At 36.7% G+C, this 19,055-nt stretch overlaps 3 protein-coding genes across 8 annotated transcripts in view; 1 reads left to right on the top strand and 2 right to left on the bottom strand.

Moving 5' to 3' along the window:
- Positions 1 to 4,710, bottom strand: part of LOC109825323 — a 13,831-nt gene extending 9,121 nt beyond the window's left edge. Inside the window, exons 1-4 of one of the 6 annotated variants that reach the window (XM_020392161.1) lie at positions 4,616 to 4,710; positions 4,125 to 4,522; positions 3,396 to 3,778; positions 2,123 to 2,311 (exon numbers count right to left, since the gene is read on the bottom strand). The gene's annotated coding sequence lies outside the window, so the exon portion shown is untranslated. The other 5 variants (XM_020392162.1, XM_020392160.1, XM_020392165.1 and 2 more) reach the window with 5 other exon arrangements.
- On the top strand, positions 8,163 to 15,155 carry LOC109826204 (urea-proton symporter DUR3). The gene is made up of 10 exons (XM_020393201.1): positions 8,163 to 8,582; positions 9,557 to 9,664; positions 9,757 to 9,852; positions 9,947 to 10,029; positions 10,119 to 10,339; positions 11,596 to 11,858; positions 12,434 to 12,672; positions 13,110 to 13,759; positions 14,321 to 14,629; positions 14,883 to 15,155. Exons 1-9 carry the CDS (start codon positions 8,388 to 8,390, stop codon positions 14,602 to 14,604), a joined length of 2,139 nt encoding a protein of 712 aa, XP_020248790.1. The 5' UTR covers positions 8,163 to 8,387; the 3' UTR covers positions 14,605 to 14,629; positions 14,883 to 15,155.
- On the bottom strand, positions 16,069 to 18,856 carry LOC109826224 (acyl-CoA-binding protein-like). Its single transcript, XM_020393233.1, has 4 exons — positions 18,764 to 18,856; positions 17,435 to 17,552; positions 16,463 to 16,525; positions 16,069 to 16,376 (listed from the first exon to the last, which is right to left on the bottom strand). The coding sequence occupies exons 1-4, from the start codon at positions 18,773 to 18,775 to the stop codon at positions 16,300 to 16,302; spliced, it is 270 nt and encodes an 89-aa protein (XP_020248822.1). The 5' UTR covers positions 18,776 to 18,856; the 3' UTR covers positions 16,069 to 16,299.

Genomic DNA, 19,055 nt, shown 5'->3' with positions numbered 1-19,055 from the left:
CGCCGCCGCCTCCGACCACCGCCGCCGCCGACCAAGCGCCCTCCGACCACCGCCTCCGCCGGACAAGTTTGCTCCGACCACCGCCGGCCAAGTTTGCTCCGACAAGGTAAATGTGTTTTTTTTTTTTTTTTTGATTAGCCATGAAATTTCGGATTTGGGAATGGATTTGGGTTGGGATTTAGGAATTATGGTTGAAATCACTGTATTTAGTTTGGGAATGTAGTTGAGATTTGGGATTTGGGATTTGGGTTTGGATTTGGGATTTGGGAACTTACTGCAGGTTAGGCTTGGGTAAATCAATGTATTTAGTTTGGGAATGTAGTTGAGATTTGGGATTAAGGTTGAAATTTGGGAATGTATTTGAGATTAGGGTTTAACCATAATTAGGGTTTAGACATGAATAATGTGATTTGGGATTAGGGAATTTAGCAATTATTTGCTTTGTAGTTTAGATTAGAGTTTTAAATTTGACTTTAAGAGGATATGTGCCTCGGGGTATAGATGAGAGAGAATTAGTAAGTATTTTTAAATTTATTTTAAGTTTATTTTTATTAGAATTTTTCAATATTGCTAAATTATGTTTTTTTAAAAATTTGCAGGTATCAGCAATAGTTGATGTTCAAACCATTGCAAATAGTGGCTTGGAATTGGCTCATGCAGGTAATATAGAATTAAATATAAAATTTACATATTGTAATTTGAATTTTAAAGTAATTTTTGCATTTCGGATTTTTTTGAATTATCTCTCGCAGGTACATATCCCGAAGCATAGAAACATGCATCAATATATCAGTCGATAATGCAGAGGCTTCACCAAGCCTTACATCGAACTCATGAAGACCTTCATGATGGACGAGAAGTACCTCAATTAGTATACACACGTCAACAACGACACAGACGAGGACGACGCAGAAACGACAATGAAGCTGGGCCTTCCCAACGTGTTGACGACGGAGCTGGACCGTCACAACCACAAACGCAACCGGATCATGAACTCATCGAAGGTCGGGATAGAGGAGGCCGAAGACAAAGGAGGAGGAGAAGAGTTCTTGGATGTATGTAAGCTAATTGGTATTGTTATATAAATTACAATCCTATTTTGATATGTACATTACAAACGTATTTCGGGACAATAGATGGTTTTTGGATTTGTAGCTGAGATTGTGGTGTGACTTATTAGATTTGTAAGTGGGTTTGTGGCGTGATTTGTTGGATTTGGATTCGTAAGTTTGTGGCGTGATTTGTTGGATTTGGATTCGTACGTTTGTGGTGTATTTTATGATTTTTAGATTTGATATGTGTTTATACAGGGAATTGACATGAGTTTGTACAGGGAATTGATATATGTGTTTATGCAATGGTGTAATTTATGATTGTTGCGTTTGAAATATGCGTTTGTACAGGGAATTATCCCGTAGCAGAAATACATGCATAGTGAATGTGCAGGAAATGCACGGGACTGCTAGTCCCGTGCATTTCATTGCGCCCAGGAATTGCACGGGACTAGCAGTCCCGTGCTATTGTTTTTTGCAGAGACAGCAGGCTCTGTAAAATGCACGGGACTGTTAGTCCCGTGCATTTCTTTTTTGCAGACCTTCGTTAGTCTCTGTAATAAACACGGGACTGCTAGTCCCGTGTTATTCGAAATTGCCACGAAATACACGGGACTAGCAGTCCCGTGTATGTCGTAAAAAACCTTCAGCAGCAAAACCGACCCTTTTCTTCTGAAAAGGGTCGGTTTTGCTATTTAAATTTCGATGAGGTCGGTTTTGCTATTTAAAATTCGAAATCGGTTCATTTTGAAAATTTGTCCTAAAAAAAATTAATGATATTCAAGATTAATCACTCTTAATTGAGACAAAAACACAATGCATTCATCGATTCCTTTGATCAAATTAAAACATCCTCATATTTTTTACATAGAAAAGATGAAGACACTGAAGGATAACAGAGAAATGTGTCTTTTTTACATAGAAAAGATGAAGAAGACACTGGAGGATAACAGAGAAAGGTGTCATCGTAATGTTGAAGAACTCATAAGAAACAAACTTACTGCATTCAGCATGAATAGATCTGGCTCAACTAAAAGAAGTTGTGCGCATCAGAGTGTACAGATACCTACCCACTATTGTCAAGATCAAAAATTTTGAACGTCACACGGAAACTTGATTCAGGAATGCTGAGCAACGTGACAAAGAAGAGCTGTGAACTTTCAGGCCTATGCGTAATCCATTGCTATGACAAGTCCCCCTGCCGGTTAGAAGATCGCATCAAAGTCATCACTTTCTTAAACTCCTCTTTCTCGATCTCTCTGTAGAATTATAGACAAATCAGCATCAGTACCTAACCAAATTTAAAAATCAGAAAAGAAAAGATTGTCCGGCATTCAATCAAATGGATTGATGTCTACTCTACAAAATCAGAATTAATCTGGACTTGAACTAGAATTGCTTAAGTGGATGTGAACTGTCAACAGGAACACAATATGAAGTACAAAATCCACAGCCAAATTGTCTAACTTCAGCGAGAGCATATGTACAACATACATAATTAAAAAGTCTTTTCAGGAAGCAGCATTCAAAATGGACAAAAGAGAGAATATATTATAAGAGCATTATAAATATTGGCTTTGTTAGTTAGAAGTATGAAGAAGACACTGAAGGATATCAGTCCATCACTGTTAGTATCAAAAAGATTAAACGACTACAGGAACAATAGATTAGACGATAGATTAGACGATGTGGAACCTTGAATAGATTAAACATCTAAGCTGAATGTGCAATGAACTTGCTTACAAATTATAGGATTTGATACCTTCTCCCTAGTGTCTACTTGGCATTCCATGTCACAATCTGCTAATAAGTTCAGAAAGATCAATAAAGTGAAATATATATACCTACAAATGCCACCATATAACATAAAACCAAATGATCAATAATTGAAGCAACTCCAAAAAGGAAGAACTACAACAACACAATCAAGAGCAACACATCAGGCATTTCAGTTTGATTTACAGAGCTGCGTACAGAAAGCTAACAATTTATAACGCAGAAATTTATACGCAAATATTTAATCTGCTAAAGCAAACAATTCCATAAACGATGACTTAATTGAATATTCTCATAATATACCAAGATGATAAACTTTTGAATATCAAATTGAGTTCAATATGCATTGTAAAGATGACACTCAAATGCTCTAGATTAACAATTGTACACAAACATGCACATCTAGTTTATCTTCAACTTGACCAATTCGACGAGAAATGTCTGAAATAATATGGGTTTTAGTCATTTATATGTCACATATCACAAATAAGAATATGTATTTGAAACTTATATCCCAAATCAAGCAATTTGAATTCATATGATTTAGCTCAGAATAGGAAGATATACCTCTGTTTTAAGCTTCTCCTTCTCCTTAAGAAGATTATCATAACCTTCCTTAAGAACATCAAAGCTCTTCTTCAACAGCTCATAATCCTTCTCAATTTTGCGTCTTCCACCTTGCCCTCTGATTCTGAAACCAAATAGCTACCTGTCTTGGTTGCAATCCAAGATCCTTAACAAGCTGAATTTTTCTCTCAGGTTCAAGCTTGTTCTTAATTTTAAAGCTCTTCTCCAAGAACTGAACTTGGGTGGAAGTGAGCCTCCTCTTATTCTCTGGCTGATGGAGGGACTCATCATTATCATCATCAAAGGTTTCCTCAGGTTCTCTAGGGTGGTAGAATGGCTGATTGCTTGTGCTATGGCAAATTTCCTCAAAGTTTAGCATTGATCTAGAGCATGAAAATATAAGTACTCAAATGATTCAGTACAATAGTATGATAAGTGACGAAATAATAGTCAATGAATTGTCAGTGGAGATTCATACAGTATTAATGAGAATGATATAGAGAATACTTCAGTGAATCTTTAATTTCCCATGTCAAGCCGAACAATAATTGTGACAAATGATGCAAAGAAAAAGATTCAATTATAGAGATGAACAGCTCTCAATGGAAACTTATTAATTGAACAGCTCTTAATGGAAACTTATTAAATATAACTATGAAAATTGATCAGAGCTTAACTTGAAATTTAACTTTAGTAGCATAATAAATATGAAAAGGAAAAGGAGCTTACCACAGAAACCAGTATGCGAGGAGCTAGAAAAAATCAAAGTCTGGAAAGCCTTAGAAGAAATCCCTTCATTCTACAACAAAACACCCATCTCTGAACCTCCATAAACTCTTCTCCCTGTCATCTTTCTCTACTTGTTTCTACTTAGAGAGAGAAAACAGAGATCAAATTTTGCCTAAAACCCAGAAAAATTTACAACTAGATCTTCATCAAGATCAAGCTATGAAAATTTGATCCTTTTCTGACAAAAACCGACGAGACCCAAGGTTTTCAAGCAAGATTTCCAGTTCAGCACATATACAACAAGCATGAAAAACATATTGCAAAATTGCAATGTGAGGTTTGGAAACGTCAACAGCTTGATCGATGTATGGTTTTAAGAACTCCTTAGCGTCCTAATCCTAATATCAGACATGCTTCAGTACTAAATAGGCACACAAAAAATTAGGGTTACTTGATGACGGGGGATTTAAAGACAAACATAAAATTTCAACCTGTTAATTTGATACGAGACAGGAGGCAGCGAGGTAGGATTTGGGGAGATCCGGAGGCAAACGGCAAGATCGACGAGCCCTCAGACGCCGCGGCAGCGGCGAACCGTCCGACGGCTATGGCGACCATCTCGGTGGCTGGCGCGAGGTCCGAGTTGGGGGAAAAGGCAGAATCGATGCGCGTGACCTTACGAAGGCGGCGACCTCGATACGCGGCTGTGGCGACTTCCGTGCGGGGTGGTCCGTTGGGGGGAGAAAGGGAAGGATCGACGCGTTCGGGTTTGGGAATTTTGGATGTAAGAGAGAGAGAAATAGAGAGAACGGGCTATATGTCTCCCCTCTTTTTTTTTCGGGTTAAAATAAATGGGGGGAAAGTTGTTTGCATTGCTGCTAGCCGTCAAGGCCTTGCCCCAACGGTTTGAACCGTTGGGGCTCGTGAAATCTGTCCCAACGGGTCAATCCACCTGTTGGGGCTGACAGGTTTTTTTACTAGTGAGAGAAATAGATAACAAACTACTATAATTAATATTACAACGTCTAACATTATAACAGTACTATATATATATATATATATATATATATGTCATCGAAACAATAAATTAATATCTACAATATTTCTTAATCTATACTCACTATAAGTATCATTTATCTTGTACGAAACAAAATAATAATATGCACATACATACTTGGGGAAACCGACTCAAGAGAAAATGCATGCGTTAATTAACGTAATGGGTTAACTGCAAAACCCTAGATTGAAGAGGGATAGAAATTAAGACGAGTTACCTTCACTCGTGGGGGTTAATCTAGGGTTTTTGCATCAATGGGCGAATATTTATAGAAGGTCCCACGGTGAAACTACCGAAATGGGATCCAATTGGAAAAAGGGATTTGTTGTTCTAAAGCCCATTGACATTAAGGGCCTGTTCGTTTGCCTTAAAAAAATGGGAATCAAAGAAATAGAAAACTATTTCTAAGAAAAATGGGTTTTTGAATTGTTTGGTTGGCTAAAAAAAAGGAAATCAAAGAAATGGAGATGAGTTGTCACATTATTATTGGATGATGTGAGTGATTTTTTAAGAAAACTAGTTTTGATGTTGTTCGGTTGGCGAAAAAAATAAGGAAATGAATTATAAGAAACCTATTTCCTGTAGTTTTGTTGTTTTCTTTTGTTTGGTTCATTCTTAAAAATAAGAAATGAAATAAGATGAGATGAGTTGTCATTGTATTATTGGGTGATGTGAAGAAAAATTAAGAAAAGTGTTTTCACAACTTTTTGTGATGAAAACTAAGAAATAAAATGTTAATGAGATGAGATGAATTGTTATAATATTTTATTCGATGATGTGAATGATTTGAAATGATGAAAAGAGATGAGTTGAGTGATGTTTGGATGAAAATAATATTTTATTAGATGTGATGGATGAGTTGTTAGATGAAAATAATATTTTATTAGATGTGGTGGATGAGTGGTTAGATGAAAATAATATTTTATTAGATGATGTGAATGAGTTGTTGGATGAAAATAATATTTTATTAGATGTTGTGGGTGAGTTTTAGGGATGGAAATGGAAGAAATGGGTTATTTTGAGATTTCCACCTTTTCCATTTCCATTTCTTGATTTTTAGGAAATAAACGAACAGGCCCTAAAGAGTTCGCCAAAACAGCCTTCAGTTTGGGGCCTGTTTGGTTGGTTTCCTACAAACCAAGAAAAGGAAATCGGTACAAGAAAATTAATAAAATAATATTTTTATTCATTTTCATCACTAAAACTCACCCACAATATTCAATAAAATATTATTTTTATTATCCAACTCATCTAATTTCATCTCCTTTCTTACCTTTAAAAATAATAGAAATGTTAGGGGCACACCCCCAACCACACCCTCCACCACACCTCCTCTCCCTCTATAGTGCATTGGGTCCCACATCAAATTTTTTCAATGCACTATAGAGGAAGAGGAGGTGTGGTGGGGGGTGTGGTTGGGGGTGTGCCCCTATCACCCCTCTAAAAAAAAACCAAACACAAGAAATGTGTCACATCATCCAACTAATCACATCTTATCTTATCCCATTTTTAAAAATCACACACATCATCCAATAATATTGTGACAACTCATCTCATCTCATTAAACGTTCCTTTCCATCCATTTCCTTAAAAAAAACAAGAAATTGATTTCCTTAACTATGTGTCACATCATCCAATAATATACCTCCAACTCATCTCATCTCATCTATTTTCTTATTTTTAAAAATGAACCAAACACAAACAACCTCAAAACATCATTCAATAATATACCTTCAATTCATTTCCTTTTTCTTTTAACCAACCAAACAACATCAAAACAAGTTTTTTAAAAAATCACTCACATCATCCAATAATAATGTGACAACTCATCCCATCTCATCTCCTATTCTATAATTCCCTTCTTTTTTAAGCCAACCAAACAACCTCAAAACAATTATTATAGAAAATAGGTTTCCTATTTTTTAATTTCCCAAATCCTTTTGCCAAACGAACAAATCCTGATGTAGAAAGTCAAGCTCATAGCAACCGAGGAGGAACAAGTAAGCGTACGTTCAGCATATCGATCGCCAACAATATTTGACATTTTGATATAACCTCAACGTATCCTTTAACCACAGGTGTGCGTGTTCATGAACTGAAACAAACTTACACCAAATCAATAACCCGAGCTTAGTTTGATTACAGCACGTGGTCTTCAGAGTTCAGGCACAACATAATAAAAACGAGTTTCAGATATTCATAACATGTTTTTGCTACATTAAATAGGAATTAATGAGAAGTGTGGCTGACATTTCTAATATCTAAAAACACATATTGCTTGGTAAGCATGAACGAGAAGCTGGAATTGCATTCTATTTCCACTCATTCTCGTGTAACAAATGAGGCATTAGATACAGTCATACAGAACTTGAAAACTAGTTCTAGATGGCTGGTAAATGCGGTGTTTTATCTTTTTTGAATAGTGTCATACTTTACAAGTGGATTTTATATAATTTTTTGTGTTCTCCTTGAAAATAGGTTGTATCCTGATGCGATTGGTTTTAAAAATAATTTCTAAAAGTGAGAGCTAAAAATCCATAGCAAAATTTTTTCCTTGAACTGTCATAATTTTTTTTTCAGGAGACTACATGACTACTTTAGTGGAAAGTAAGTATGTCGCAAGCGCATGACTTTTTTAATTATATTTGTATCATATTTTGATTTTTTTTTGTAGTTTATTGCTTCTATAAGTTGTGATTTTTTTTTAATGATCCAACGTAGAATTGAACCGAAGACTAAGAGAGTCATATTAAAACCACCCAATTATCCAGATCACCAACACGGTAGGTCCAAGATGTGAAATTTATAATTGGGAGTCAATGAACACATTTTGTGGTTAATCAATAAAGAAACTATGAAGAAGTAGCCAATGGAATCAGATTACATCAATTATACCAACTAGATTCCATCCCTCCAATCATCATTGCGAAATTTTCAACGATGATGCAACGGAATCATCTGACATTAACTAGCCAAACTCACACTATAATATTCCCAACTCCCCTCGGGCCAATCAAATCACCCAAAAGTCCAAAGCCCCTGGGCCCACACTTGGATTCTTCCGAAGCCCAATTTAGACTTGACTTCCGCATCTCCGTCAAGCGACTCTCACTATGAAGAAGCCTATCGGCATCTCCATTTTTTCTTGCTCGTTATAATTTCTTGAAAATAATAATAAAAAAAAGGGAGAAAAAGTATTAATTTACATGGCTTCTTCTTCTTCGTCGTCGGACTTATGTCCGCCGCTGGGGTTCTCAGCGAAGTATTACTCGGTGTCGGCCTCCGGCGAGTGTACGAGACAGAGCAGCTTCTTTCAGGGGGAAGCAGTGCTGAGCCAAGGAGTTGGGTACTCTGTGGTTTTGGGCTTTGGAGCGTTTTTTGCGGTCTTCACTTCCTTATTGGTAACGTTTTCCTTTTCTATTTTGTTAGTGGGCCTCCATTTTAGCCCATCTTGATCCAACTTGTAATTGCGATATGTTGGTTCGATGTTTAGGCCCATTTACAAGAAGGTACCAATGGGAAAACTGCGATCAACTGCTGTGACCATTATTTAATACATAATATCTGGAATAAGTTTATGTATGTGAATCCAAAATGTCTTTTTGTTGCTTACTGAATTGAATAGCCTGTTCACGTTCTAATATGATAGGTAATCAAATGCTTATATAACCATGCTTTGGAATATAATAATGTGGTTTACTTTCGAGGAAATTTTAGATGTAGACAGGTTATATGGTTGACAAAAGTCAAAAGATACAGGGATTTGTGGAAGTTGCAACTTGCGTAGTTACTTGAAATAGAATGAATATTGTTTCTTGCAGCTTCTTAAATTTAGTTCCTTTAACCATTACACCAAAACTCTGGAGTTATGGTGAAGATCAATGATTATAGTTTTATATTAATTCTAACATGCCCCCGCATGTTGAGCGCCCTTTTTTATGGGTCGAAACCTGAACTCACGTAGCAGTGTCAATTTTTAGAAAATCCGCATTTAATTCATGACCGATGAGATTTGAACCTGGGTTGCTCTGATACCATCTTAAATTTAGTTCCTCTAACCATTACACCAAAACTCCGGAGTTATGGTGAAGATCAATAATTATAGTTTTATATTAATTCTAACACAGCTTCCCGACCCAAATTGGAGTTAAAAAAAAATTGGATGAAGTCCTTTCCACCCTCTTATCACAAGAAAACGAGTCGAAAAGAAATTTTTTGATTACCATCCTATTCAGTACGTCTACATTTTAGATTATTAGTTTGATGATCATGATCTCTTAGCATAAAGAATGCGGGGTCAATTCTCATGAGCCAATAGAAATTAAATTCTTTGATGAAGCAATTTTTGGAAATATTGTTGTGGAATCTAAACCAGGTGTGGCTAGAGAGGCGGTATGTTGGATCTCGTCATACATCTGAGTGGTTCAACACTGCTGGTAGAAATGTTAAGACAGGACTCATTGCCAGTGTTATCGTGTCGCAGGTATCGGTCGCACTGTTTCTATTACTCTTTATGATCAAAGCTATTTTCCAGTAACAAATTTCTGGTGAATTCTCTAAAATTTCTGTACGAAGTGGACATGGGCTGCAACAATCTTGCAAAGTTCCAATGTTGCATGGGAATATGGAATCAGTGGTCCTTTCTGGTATGCCAGTGGTGCTACCATTCAGGTTAGTCCTTTAATATCAGTATCTCAAGTTAAATAAATTCGTAACTGCTAGCAAGTTCAATGACTAGGAAAGTTGTGTTTTTTTGTGTCCGCAGGTTCTTTTATTTGGCGTCATGGCCATTGAAATCAAAAGAAAGGCTCCTCAAGCGCATACCGTTTGTGAAATTATAAAAGCGCGGTATGCTGAAAAAAATGTATACTATTTTTGAACCAGGCTCTTCTTAGTTTGCACTCTGTTGTACTGAGCATATGTATATATTTGTGCAGATGGGGAACTGCAGCTCATGTTGTATTTCTTTTATTCTGCTTCATGACCAATATAATCGTGACTGCCATGCTCCTGCTTGGTGGTTCTGCAGTTGTTAATGCACTCACTGGTGTGAATATTTATGCTGCGAGCTTCCTCATTCCACTTGGTGTAATTGTATACACATTGGCTGGAGGATTAAAGGCCACTTTCCTGGCGAGCTACATTCATTCAGTCATAGGTAAGTTTGGGAATATCTAAAATTCATACAATATGCAATATAATCAATCTTAGTTTTTTTGAATCGTTAGAGCAATTTGACTTGCAAGGTAAAGTGTAGAAATGGGTATTCACCTTTCTTTTGTACATGTATTATTGCCAAAGGATAGCATGTGATGGACAATCTAATAAGTGCAATGGCCTGATATACTTACGAAACCATTTAAAGGATTTTTATGTGGGCATATTTTATGGTTTATATGTATCATGTGCATTTTGTTAGCTTACAGATGTTATTGAAATCTGGCATATGTACGTTCATTGTTCTTTGCAAATGGATATAGAGAAATGTTGTCTTCATTGTCCACATATTAACAGAGAGATAGCTTATAGAAACTCAAATTAATGTGATCAATACTTTAAAATATAGAAGGCTAATATGCTCTTTTAGTTGCGTATTCGCTAAGTATATTAACAGCTTCTTTAACTTAAGTTCATGATAAGTCATTACTGCTTTGAAATTACCCCCTCCTTTTGTTGTACCAAATGGTGAAGGTTTTAGTCTAAGATAGCTGTAAGCCTGCTAAACTTAGATGGTTGCTTTGTTACCTATTGATAAATATCAAGGTATATCTATCAGTTCTCCCCCATGTTCATGTGAATTCTCTTTGAAGTCTCTTAAAATTAAAGAATCATTGAGCAGACTAAGCTTGCATGACATACTGTCCTTGAACATTTGAACTGATAAAATATTTTGAGCAGCATCCAATGGGTAATGAAAATAAAATCATAGATGAATATAACATAGCCAGTAGTGATCATCCTTCAACTGTTTCATTATGATTTTTTATTGGAAGTACCATCAAGATATAATATCAGATAGAAAACTTGCATTTAACATTGTCCTCTTATCCTTCAAGCGTGAGCAAGGGCGTGGCATGTCAGGACAGTGCAATTCAGTACAAATTCTGAATACATAACCACCATCGACAAAACTCCATAATAGATGTTTCTGTTATACGTAGCCTCTTAGCTGAAGTCTACTTCATGTTACCATTTTGAGCTCTTTTTTGTTAACTAGATTATTTACTGCATTTAACACAATCAGTCAAACATCGACCTCTTCCCCTTCCAAATCTTGTGATCCCAGAATGTCTGTTTCAGACTATTTGTTCGGTATAAAATTTGAGAATTTGTTAGACAGAAGTTATCTTTTTCATGTGTTGTTGTATATCTGGACTTCCCGAACATTCTCTAATCTTCACTCTCAATGTGCAGTGCATATTGTTTTGGTCATCTTTGTTTATCTGGTTTATACCGCAAGTAGTGAGCTCGGGAGTCCAAAAGTTGTATATCATCACCTATTGGAGGTTGCTAGCAAATCTAGAGCATGTCAGGATCCTATTTCGCATGTTGGTCAAGCATGCGGGCCTGTGAGCGGAAACTACAAGGGCTCCTATTTGACCATGTTAAGCTCAGGTGGCCTTGTTTTTGGCATCATCAACATTGTGGGAAACTTTGGTACGGTCTTTGTGGATAATGTAAGTAGTATCAAAATTCTCAGCACGCTGTTGCTCTTTATCTTCTATTAAGTGCTTGATTCATGTCACGTTCTGCTTGCATCTTCTCTTGTTGTCTTTATTTACTCTAATCTCTAATCTGGTTCATTGGTGATACAAGCAAGAGATATACTTCCTTGAAATTGCACTAGTGTATAGTACTCTGATTAGAACGAGAGAAGGATCAAACTGAACTTTGTGCTAATTCTACCAGGGTCCTAAATATCCAATGAAATTTGTGTTCTGAGCTTGGTGCAGCATGTCCCTTTTATTAGGTTTTATATTTTTTTTTCCGAACCATTACCAATTATCATGGCCTACTGTAAGTACCGCATGCATCTTATCTTTCATGCTGAAAATTGACTAAAAGGTAGTTCCAGTAGATGCAACTCCAATATGCTTTTTTGTTATGGTCACAAATCAAATGGTATTCTCACATTACCTCTTGCAGCATCAAAACAGGAAATATTTACTCTGTTGAAAGTTTTCTAATATAATGAAATTGCATCTTCCCATATTTTAAAATTTTGATAACCTTCTGAATGATCACTGACCAGGGATACTGGGTTAGTGCCATAGCTGCACGACCATCATCGACCCACAAGGGATACTTGTTAGGTGGGCTTGTGTGGTTTGCAGTCCCGTTCTCTCTGGCAACGTCATTGGGTCTAGGTGCTCTTGCTCTTGATCTTCCGATAACTGCAAGTGAAGCTAGTCATGGCCTCGTTCCTCCGGCTACAGCAATAGCCTTGATGGGAAAAGCAGGATCTGTGCTTCTTCTAACCATGCTTTTTATGTAAGCAATTGTTGCGTTTCCATTTTCTTTACTAAATTAGTGATTGACAGTTTCCTTAAAAACAATCAGTGAAATTTGTCTTTATGGATACACTTGGTTTCAAGATTAGACATTTATAGGCCCCATTTGAAAAGTAGGATAAAAAGGAAGTACATTTACACCTTTTTCACCTGTCAAACACCCAAAATTCTTCTTTATATTAATTTATGCATCTTATACCCAAACATCAGTAACATTAGTCATGCCTGAAATTCTTTTTGAAAAGTATGATGTTAATTGATCATTTATGTAACAATACATGTTGTATGTGTATGTGTTGCAATAGAAGGTGTTACTGTCAGTGATGCATCCTATTGAGTTTTCTGAGAACTTACTAGTAGAAACTGGCAACCTTTGAACTTCTCTCCTTTAATTTATCTGCCTATGTCTCTTCTCAGGGCTGTGACTTCTGCTGGTTCCTCAGAGCTAATAGCTGTTTCTTCCTTGTGCACGTACGACATCTATCGAACCTATATTAACCCAGATGCAACAGGAAAGCAAATCCTCAAGGTCTCGAGAGGAGTTGTCCTTGGCTTTGGATTGTTCATGGGTGTATTAGCAGTGATCCTGAATAAGGCTGGAGTTTCTCTTGGTTGGATGTATCTTGCCATGGGAGTAATAATTGGCTCCGCTGTACTTCCTGTAGCTTTCATGCTCTTATGGCGTAAGGCAAATGCATTTGGGGCTATCATAGGAACTGTTTTTGGTTGCATTCTTGGAATAGTCACATGGTTGTCAGTGACGAAAGTAGAATACGGAATTGTTAATCTTGATACTACTGGCCGGAATGCTCCAATGCTCGCTGGAAATCTCGTGTCGATACTCACTGGTGGGTTTGTTCATGCTGCGTGTAGTGTTATTTGGCCACAGAATTATGATTGGGAGACAACCAAGCAGATAACTACTGTTGAGAAAGTGTACAGCGAGTTGCCTGATGAAGAGTTCAAGGAGGAGAAGCTGGTTAGAGCTAAATCATGGATTGTTAAGTGGGGTGTGGCCTTCACTGTTGTTATTGTTATATTGTGGCCGCTGCTTTCTCTTCCAGCAGGTATATGATGAACTCATACAACTTGAATTCTATCATTTAACTCTTGAAGGTTTCTCTTCTTCCAACATATTGATATTATTTTTATAATCTCAAAGTGCTCTTTTTAATATGGGTAAAATAAAAAAAAAAGGAAAATTAATATTCTTGAGTACTTGGTGGAGATACTCCTCAACAAAACTGGATGTAAGAATAGGATTCTTGTAGCTTGACCTCAAAAGTTTAGGGTAAAATTTTTGTTGCTGCTGTTATTATTGGTAGTGGTGGTGAAATGTCCCCTTTTTACTTCTACAGTTTATGATTGAACATAATTGTTGTCATCTATTGCAATTGAGGTCTAAGTCCTTATTTCCCATATGCTTGTGTCCTCAGAGCTTGCTTTCAGAAAAATTAGTTGACACTTTGGTTTTCCTTGCTACAAACTTAAACATTTATTTGACATGAACAAGTAAGTAAAGGCCGATGAACCCGCAAGCTTGAAATCAAATAAAAGATGAAAGAAATCTCAGGGTGACCATGTAAAACTAGTTTTGCATTCAAACTAAAGAAACTTTGTCATTGCAGGGAAATTTAGCTTGGGTTACTTCACCTTTTGGGCAGTCATCTCCATTATATGGGGAACCGTCGCATCAGCAGTGATCATTATCTTACCCTTGAAGGAGAGCTGGGATACGATCACAAGCATCTGCATGGGCATGTTCACAAACGAAAAGCTAACAGAAAAGATCGATGAAATGAACTTCAGGTTGAGAGCTATTATGGTGGCCATGCCTGAGGCAGAGGAAATTTACGTGCGCGAGAAGGAGAAGGCCAGGAAACTAGAAGCTGCTGGAGGAAAGCAGTCCTAGTATTTTCATCAATTGTTATATCACAGTAAGCATGCATCACTGTTACATTATATTCATCAGTATTTATCACCTGCTGTAGTACTTATCACCTCTCAACTCTTCTATTAGCACTTATCACCCCACAGTTTATGAGGGCGACGGGGGCTTATCTGCAATTCATATTTTTTTTCTCTCAATTGTGAATCTCAGGAGTGATAAGTGCTAATAGATGTATAGATGATAGGTTATTTGCAATTTTCTCTTCATGTATCTAAATTTCAAAATATTCTCTTGTACAGATCAACAAGTGGTTATCTTAGAGATCTCTATCGGTGAGTCCTGTGAGACGTTCAAGGTGAACAGAAGCCAGCTTTAGCATGTTTGTGCTGCTGTATTTACTGATCTCTTTAGTGTAGAAAAACAAACATGTAAAAAAATTGTGATTTCCTTTGTCATTACATAGAAAAGGCTTGAACGACGAAACGATTTGTAACATTTGAGGTCAGATTGCACTTGAAAAGTTCACAGGGCTCCCAATTTTAATGAAGAACGCTTGAGGAGTTGGTGTTGAACAGTTCTGTTCTGAGAAAAGAATATTGCAAATCAATTCACATCGCAAATATTTTCACTGGTAATACTTTCTCCTCATCTAGTGAGGATATTCATTGTCTCATTAGTCATTAACATAGTTTAAGCGGGTTTTGAATGCTTCACTTTTGTTCATGTAGTTTATCTATAGGACAACTTCCTATTCGAAAGCAGACATTGTTTTAAAAGGCGGTCTGGGCGCCCACCTAGGCGGCCATTTAAACCTAAGCGGGACTTGGGCCACCCATCTAAGCATTGGAAGCGCCTAGGGGAGAATGGGCTGCTTGCATGGAAAATACGTGTTAGAAAATGCTATGTTGCTCGCTTAAGCATAATAATGGTTGAAGAGAATTAGCCAGGTTGAAATGTATCGAAGATCAAAACTCTATGTCCAAGTCTATCTCAAGTAAAACAGTGAGAATATGATTTAAATCTTCGAAAACAATCCTTCCTCTCTCTATGTTAAAAACATCTATGTGCCGCTTAAGCGTTCCACCTAGGCACCCGGGCGCCAGGTCTTGCGCCTAGAAACACCTAGTGCTTTCTACGCCTAGGCACCCGAGCGGCAGGTCTTGCGCGCCTAGAAACACCTAGCGCTTTCTAAAACGATGAAAACAAATGGAAAGTAGATCAAAAATCAAGATCTTTTTCATTTTCATCCCATTAAAAAGTTAATAAAAAGTGATTAAAAAAACAGATGAAAGTGAAACTTGTCCGATATGATTTTGTGAACTCCTCCTTTCCTCCCTTCTCTTATAGAAAGTGAGGGAATTCAAGAGTATATAACCATCTAACATGATGTTGTGCAATAAGCTATTTGCATCTTCAAAAGTGATGCCAACCTAAATCCTGTAACTCAACAGACAATCGTAGCAGGCGCGGTTGAAATGCAGTACGTTCACAGGAGGCTGAATATCGAATCCATACGCTCAACTTCAAATTCTAACACCAGCATAAACGATGAGTTCGTTTACACGTAATAACGGATAGCTCGAATGGCTAATTTTTATGGAAAGCATAAAACAGGAAGTTCAACTAAATATGCTTGCAAGCATATTACAATTTGAGTTGAACACTGATTACTATCTATCACACAACAGCCAAGCAAGTAGTAGAGCACTACGCAGCTCAATTAGCAGCAGCTTCTTCCAGCAACTGCTTCACCTTGGTGATGTAGTCGCTCATGGCTTCATCCTTGGATTTTCCTGTAGATGAGAGAAATTAGTAACAAATTAAAATAAATTTAGGGATTTCTAGGAGTTCAAAGAAAATGTAAGGGTAAGTTTAGAACCTTCAACAGCCTTCCATGCATCCCATTTGGCTCTGTCTTTCATGTTGAACATACCCGGGCGAGCTGTAGAAAAATTGAGTTTTATCCATTTAGAAAGTTAAAAAGATGGAAGATGATCAACATAAGCAGGGGATTGATCTATGGAGGTGGAAAGAAATAGAAAGCACAAAATATATGAATAACAAAATATGAGTGGTAGAACATAGAAAATGATAAGTTAACATTTAACAAGCCTTTAATTGTACAAAATAACAATTCCATTCTAAGATCCATTTAACCCCAGTGGCAGCTATCCTACTAATATAGGGGTTAAAACAACAATTTTTTTGAAACCCCAATTGTCTCTCTTATATCTGACTCACAGTATATGTACATGTTGTTGGTTATTTCAGTAGAAGCCGAGTTGATAAGTAAATCATTTCCCTCAATTAAGGAAACCTTCATTCAAATTGCACCATTACAAAATTGTTTTGGTAATGAAAATCGAAATATAGATTAGATTATCTAAGAGAGAGGAAAGGAAAATATGCTGACTTTTGGAAATCTTTCTTGCAGCAGATGAGCATGTCTCATGCATTTCAAATCAAGTGAAGTGATGACATGAGAACATGCAATGCAGAAATGTCATATATAGCTTGTACCTTAGGAACCATGATAAAGACATGACAAACAAAAGTTGCAATTTATCAGTCATCCATGTTTGACAAAGGCAAATAAAAAAGCAAAGCCCACCTACAAAGTTAATTCCTTTGAAATTGGAATAGAAACTTTGTCATTCTTGACTACATCATCAATTGGGAAAATATAATTATGATCATATGACTGTTCAAATACTTGAAAATTGTCTCTCAAAAGAAAATTCAAATTATTACCAGTTATTGTCGCTACTAAATCAACAAAACATAAAATGATCCGCAAGTTATACGCAAATTAGTAACTGCTGCAAGACTAATAAGTTGATTTTGTACAAACCGGTGTTGACTGGCCCAACAGTGGCCTGTTTATAAAGCCCGTAGAGGATCAGTTTGTTCTCATTTGAGGTATTCTCTGGTAGAGTCTTGGCCTTCTCAGCATGCTCTTCGAACTCTTCCTACATTTAGGTCAATTAAAATATCATCACGGGTTCAGTTTACTCGCCGGTCCTTATAGCATGGTAAAGCAAAACAGTACATGTTTTTTACTTCTAAAAATAAATACTAGGGACAGCCTTAATACACTTGCACATCAAAGAGAAGCTACATGTGGTAATTTGTTATTTTTATACAGATAGTAGAAGTGAACAAAACTATATTTGTGCTTGAACTTAGAAAGGCAAAAAAATTACGAGCAATGGAATGGAAGTACGTATAACAATGGAGATGCACTAGCTCCTAAAAAAACATAGCTATAAAGGCTCTACCACCTATGATTTCCCCCAATTTATAAACCGTTGCTTAGATTTTTTTGAGAGGCAGACGGACTGTTAAGCATGCTTACTAAATACGTGTAGATATAATATAATCTTCTAAAATTTTATTAAATGTTATTTGGTTAAACTGTCCAAAAAAAAGAGTCCAACTTGATGTGTAGCCTATTGATTTGGTACAAAGGGATGCATGAAACAGGAGATTAATTTTGCATCAATAAATCCCATCTCATAAATCAGAGCAAAATCGTCTCCGCTTTGTTCCCTTAAAAGATCACCTACGATTCGAACAAAATTCCGGATCTAATTTATTTTGATTCAGAGAATTATAAATCCGATATCACACAACATTCAGATATAAACATAGCGTTAAGCATTGAGCATTAACATAAATTTCTTAATAGAACCATAGGGGGTCTGCCCGCAATTGACGATAGCACAGGGGTCTATCAACAATTAACCTTTTTTTCATTACAAAGTTGTTATACTCATAATCAACACTATTATTTCTAAAATAATCCTACGCAATAATCATCACCAGCTTCTATAATTTGATCAGAACACAGAGAACTATCACGACCCAGATCAAAGGACGGATGAAACTAGCATTTTAAGCATAAAATGTTTCAATGTGGGAGCAGATCAAAGGATAAGAAACTACAGATCTGTGCACTAAAAAGTCCTCAAATCACAAAATTATCCATCAAATTGTCTCCAACCCGAACAAAATGTAAATAGATCCAGAAAATAAGAAAATAGTCCAGATCGATCCGAGCAATTGAAGGGAAAAAACAAAAACAACTCAAATTCTTAATCCTAAATCACTAGAATTAAGCAAAAAGATTGGATCTTTATACGATAAAAAGGGCAATAAGCTGGGCTTCTGATGATGATACCTTCAAGCCCATCGCCTGCTCTGATTTTTCCGCTCTCTGGAATCACGATGCGGGCGTTGGTAATGAGGCGCGCGTTTTTATAGTGGAGGAATGAGAAATGAGGCTCGCGCTTTATGAAAATTACGTGATTTGCCACCTGGCGCTTTTGCGGGCTGTAACCGGTTCCCACGTCTCGAGGTAGTTATTTGGATAGGAAAGATGGCATCAGACACCAAACAGCGGAAACAGCAAATTGAACAAGGAGGCGTTTGATCAATTTATGCTTCCAAGAGGAAAAAATGGGGAATAAGCG

The sequence above is a fragment of the Asparagus officinalis genome, chromosome 10, assembly GCF_001876935.1.
Source record: "Asparagus officinalis chromosome 10, Aspof.V1, whole genome shotgun sequence".
Taxonomy (NCBI): domain Eukaryota; kingdom Viridiplantae; phylum Streptophyta; class Magnoliopsida; order Asparagales; family Asparagaceae; genus Asparagus; species Asparagus officinalis.
The sequence above is the reverse complement of the archived record's forward strand: the minus strand, read 5'-3'. Positions and strand labels throughout refer to the sequence as shown.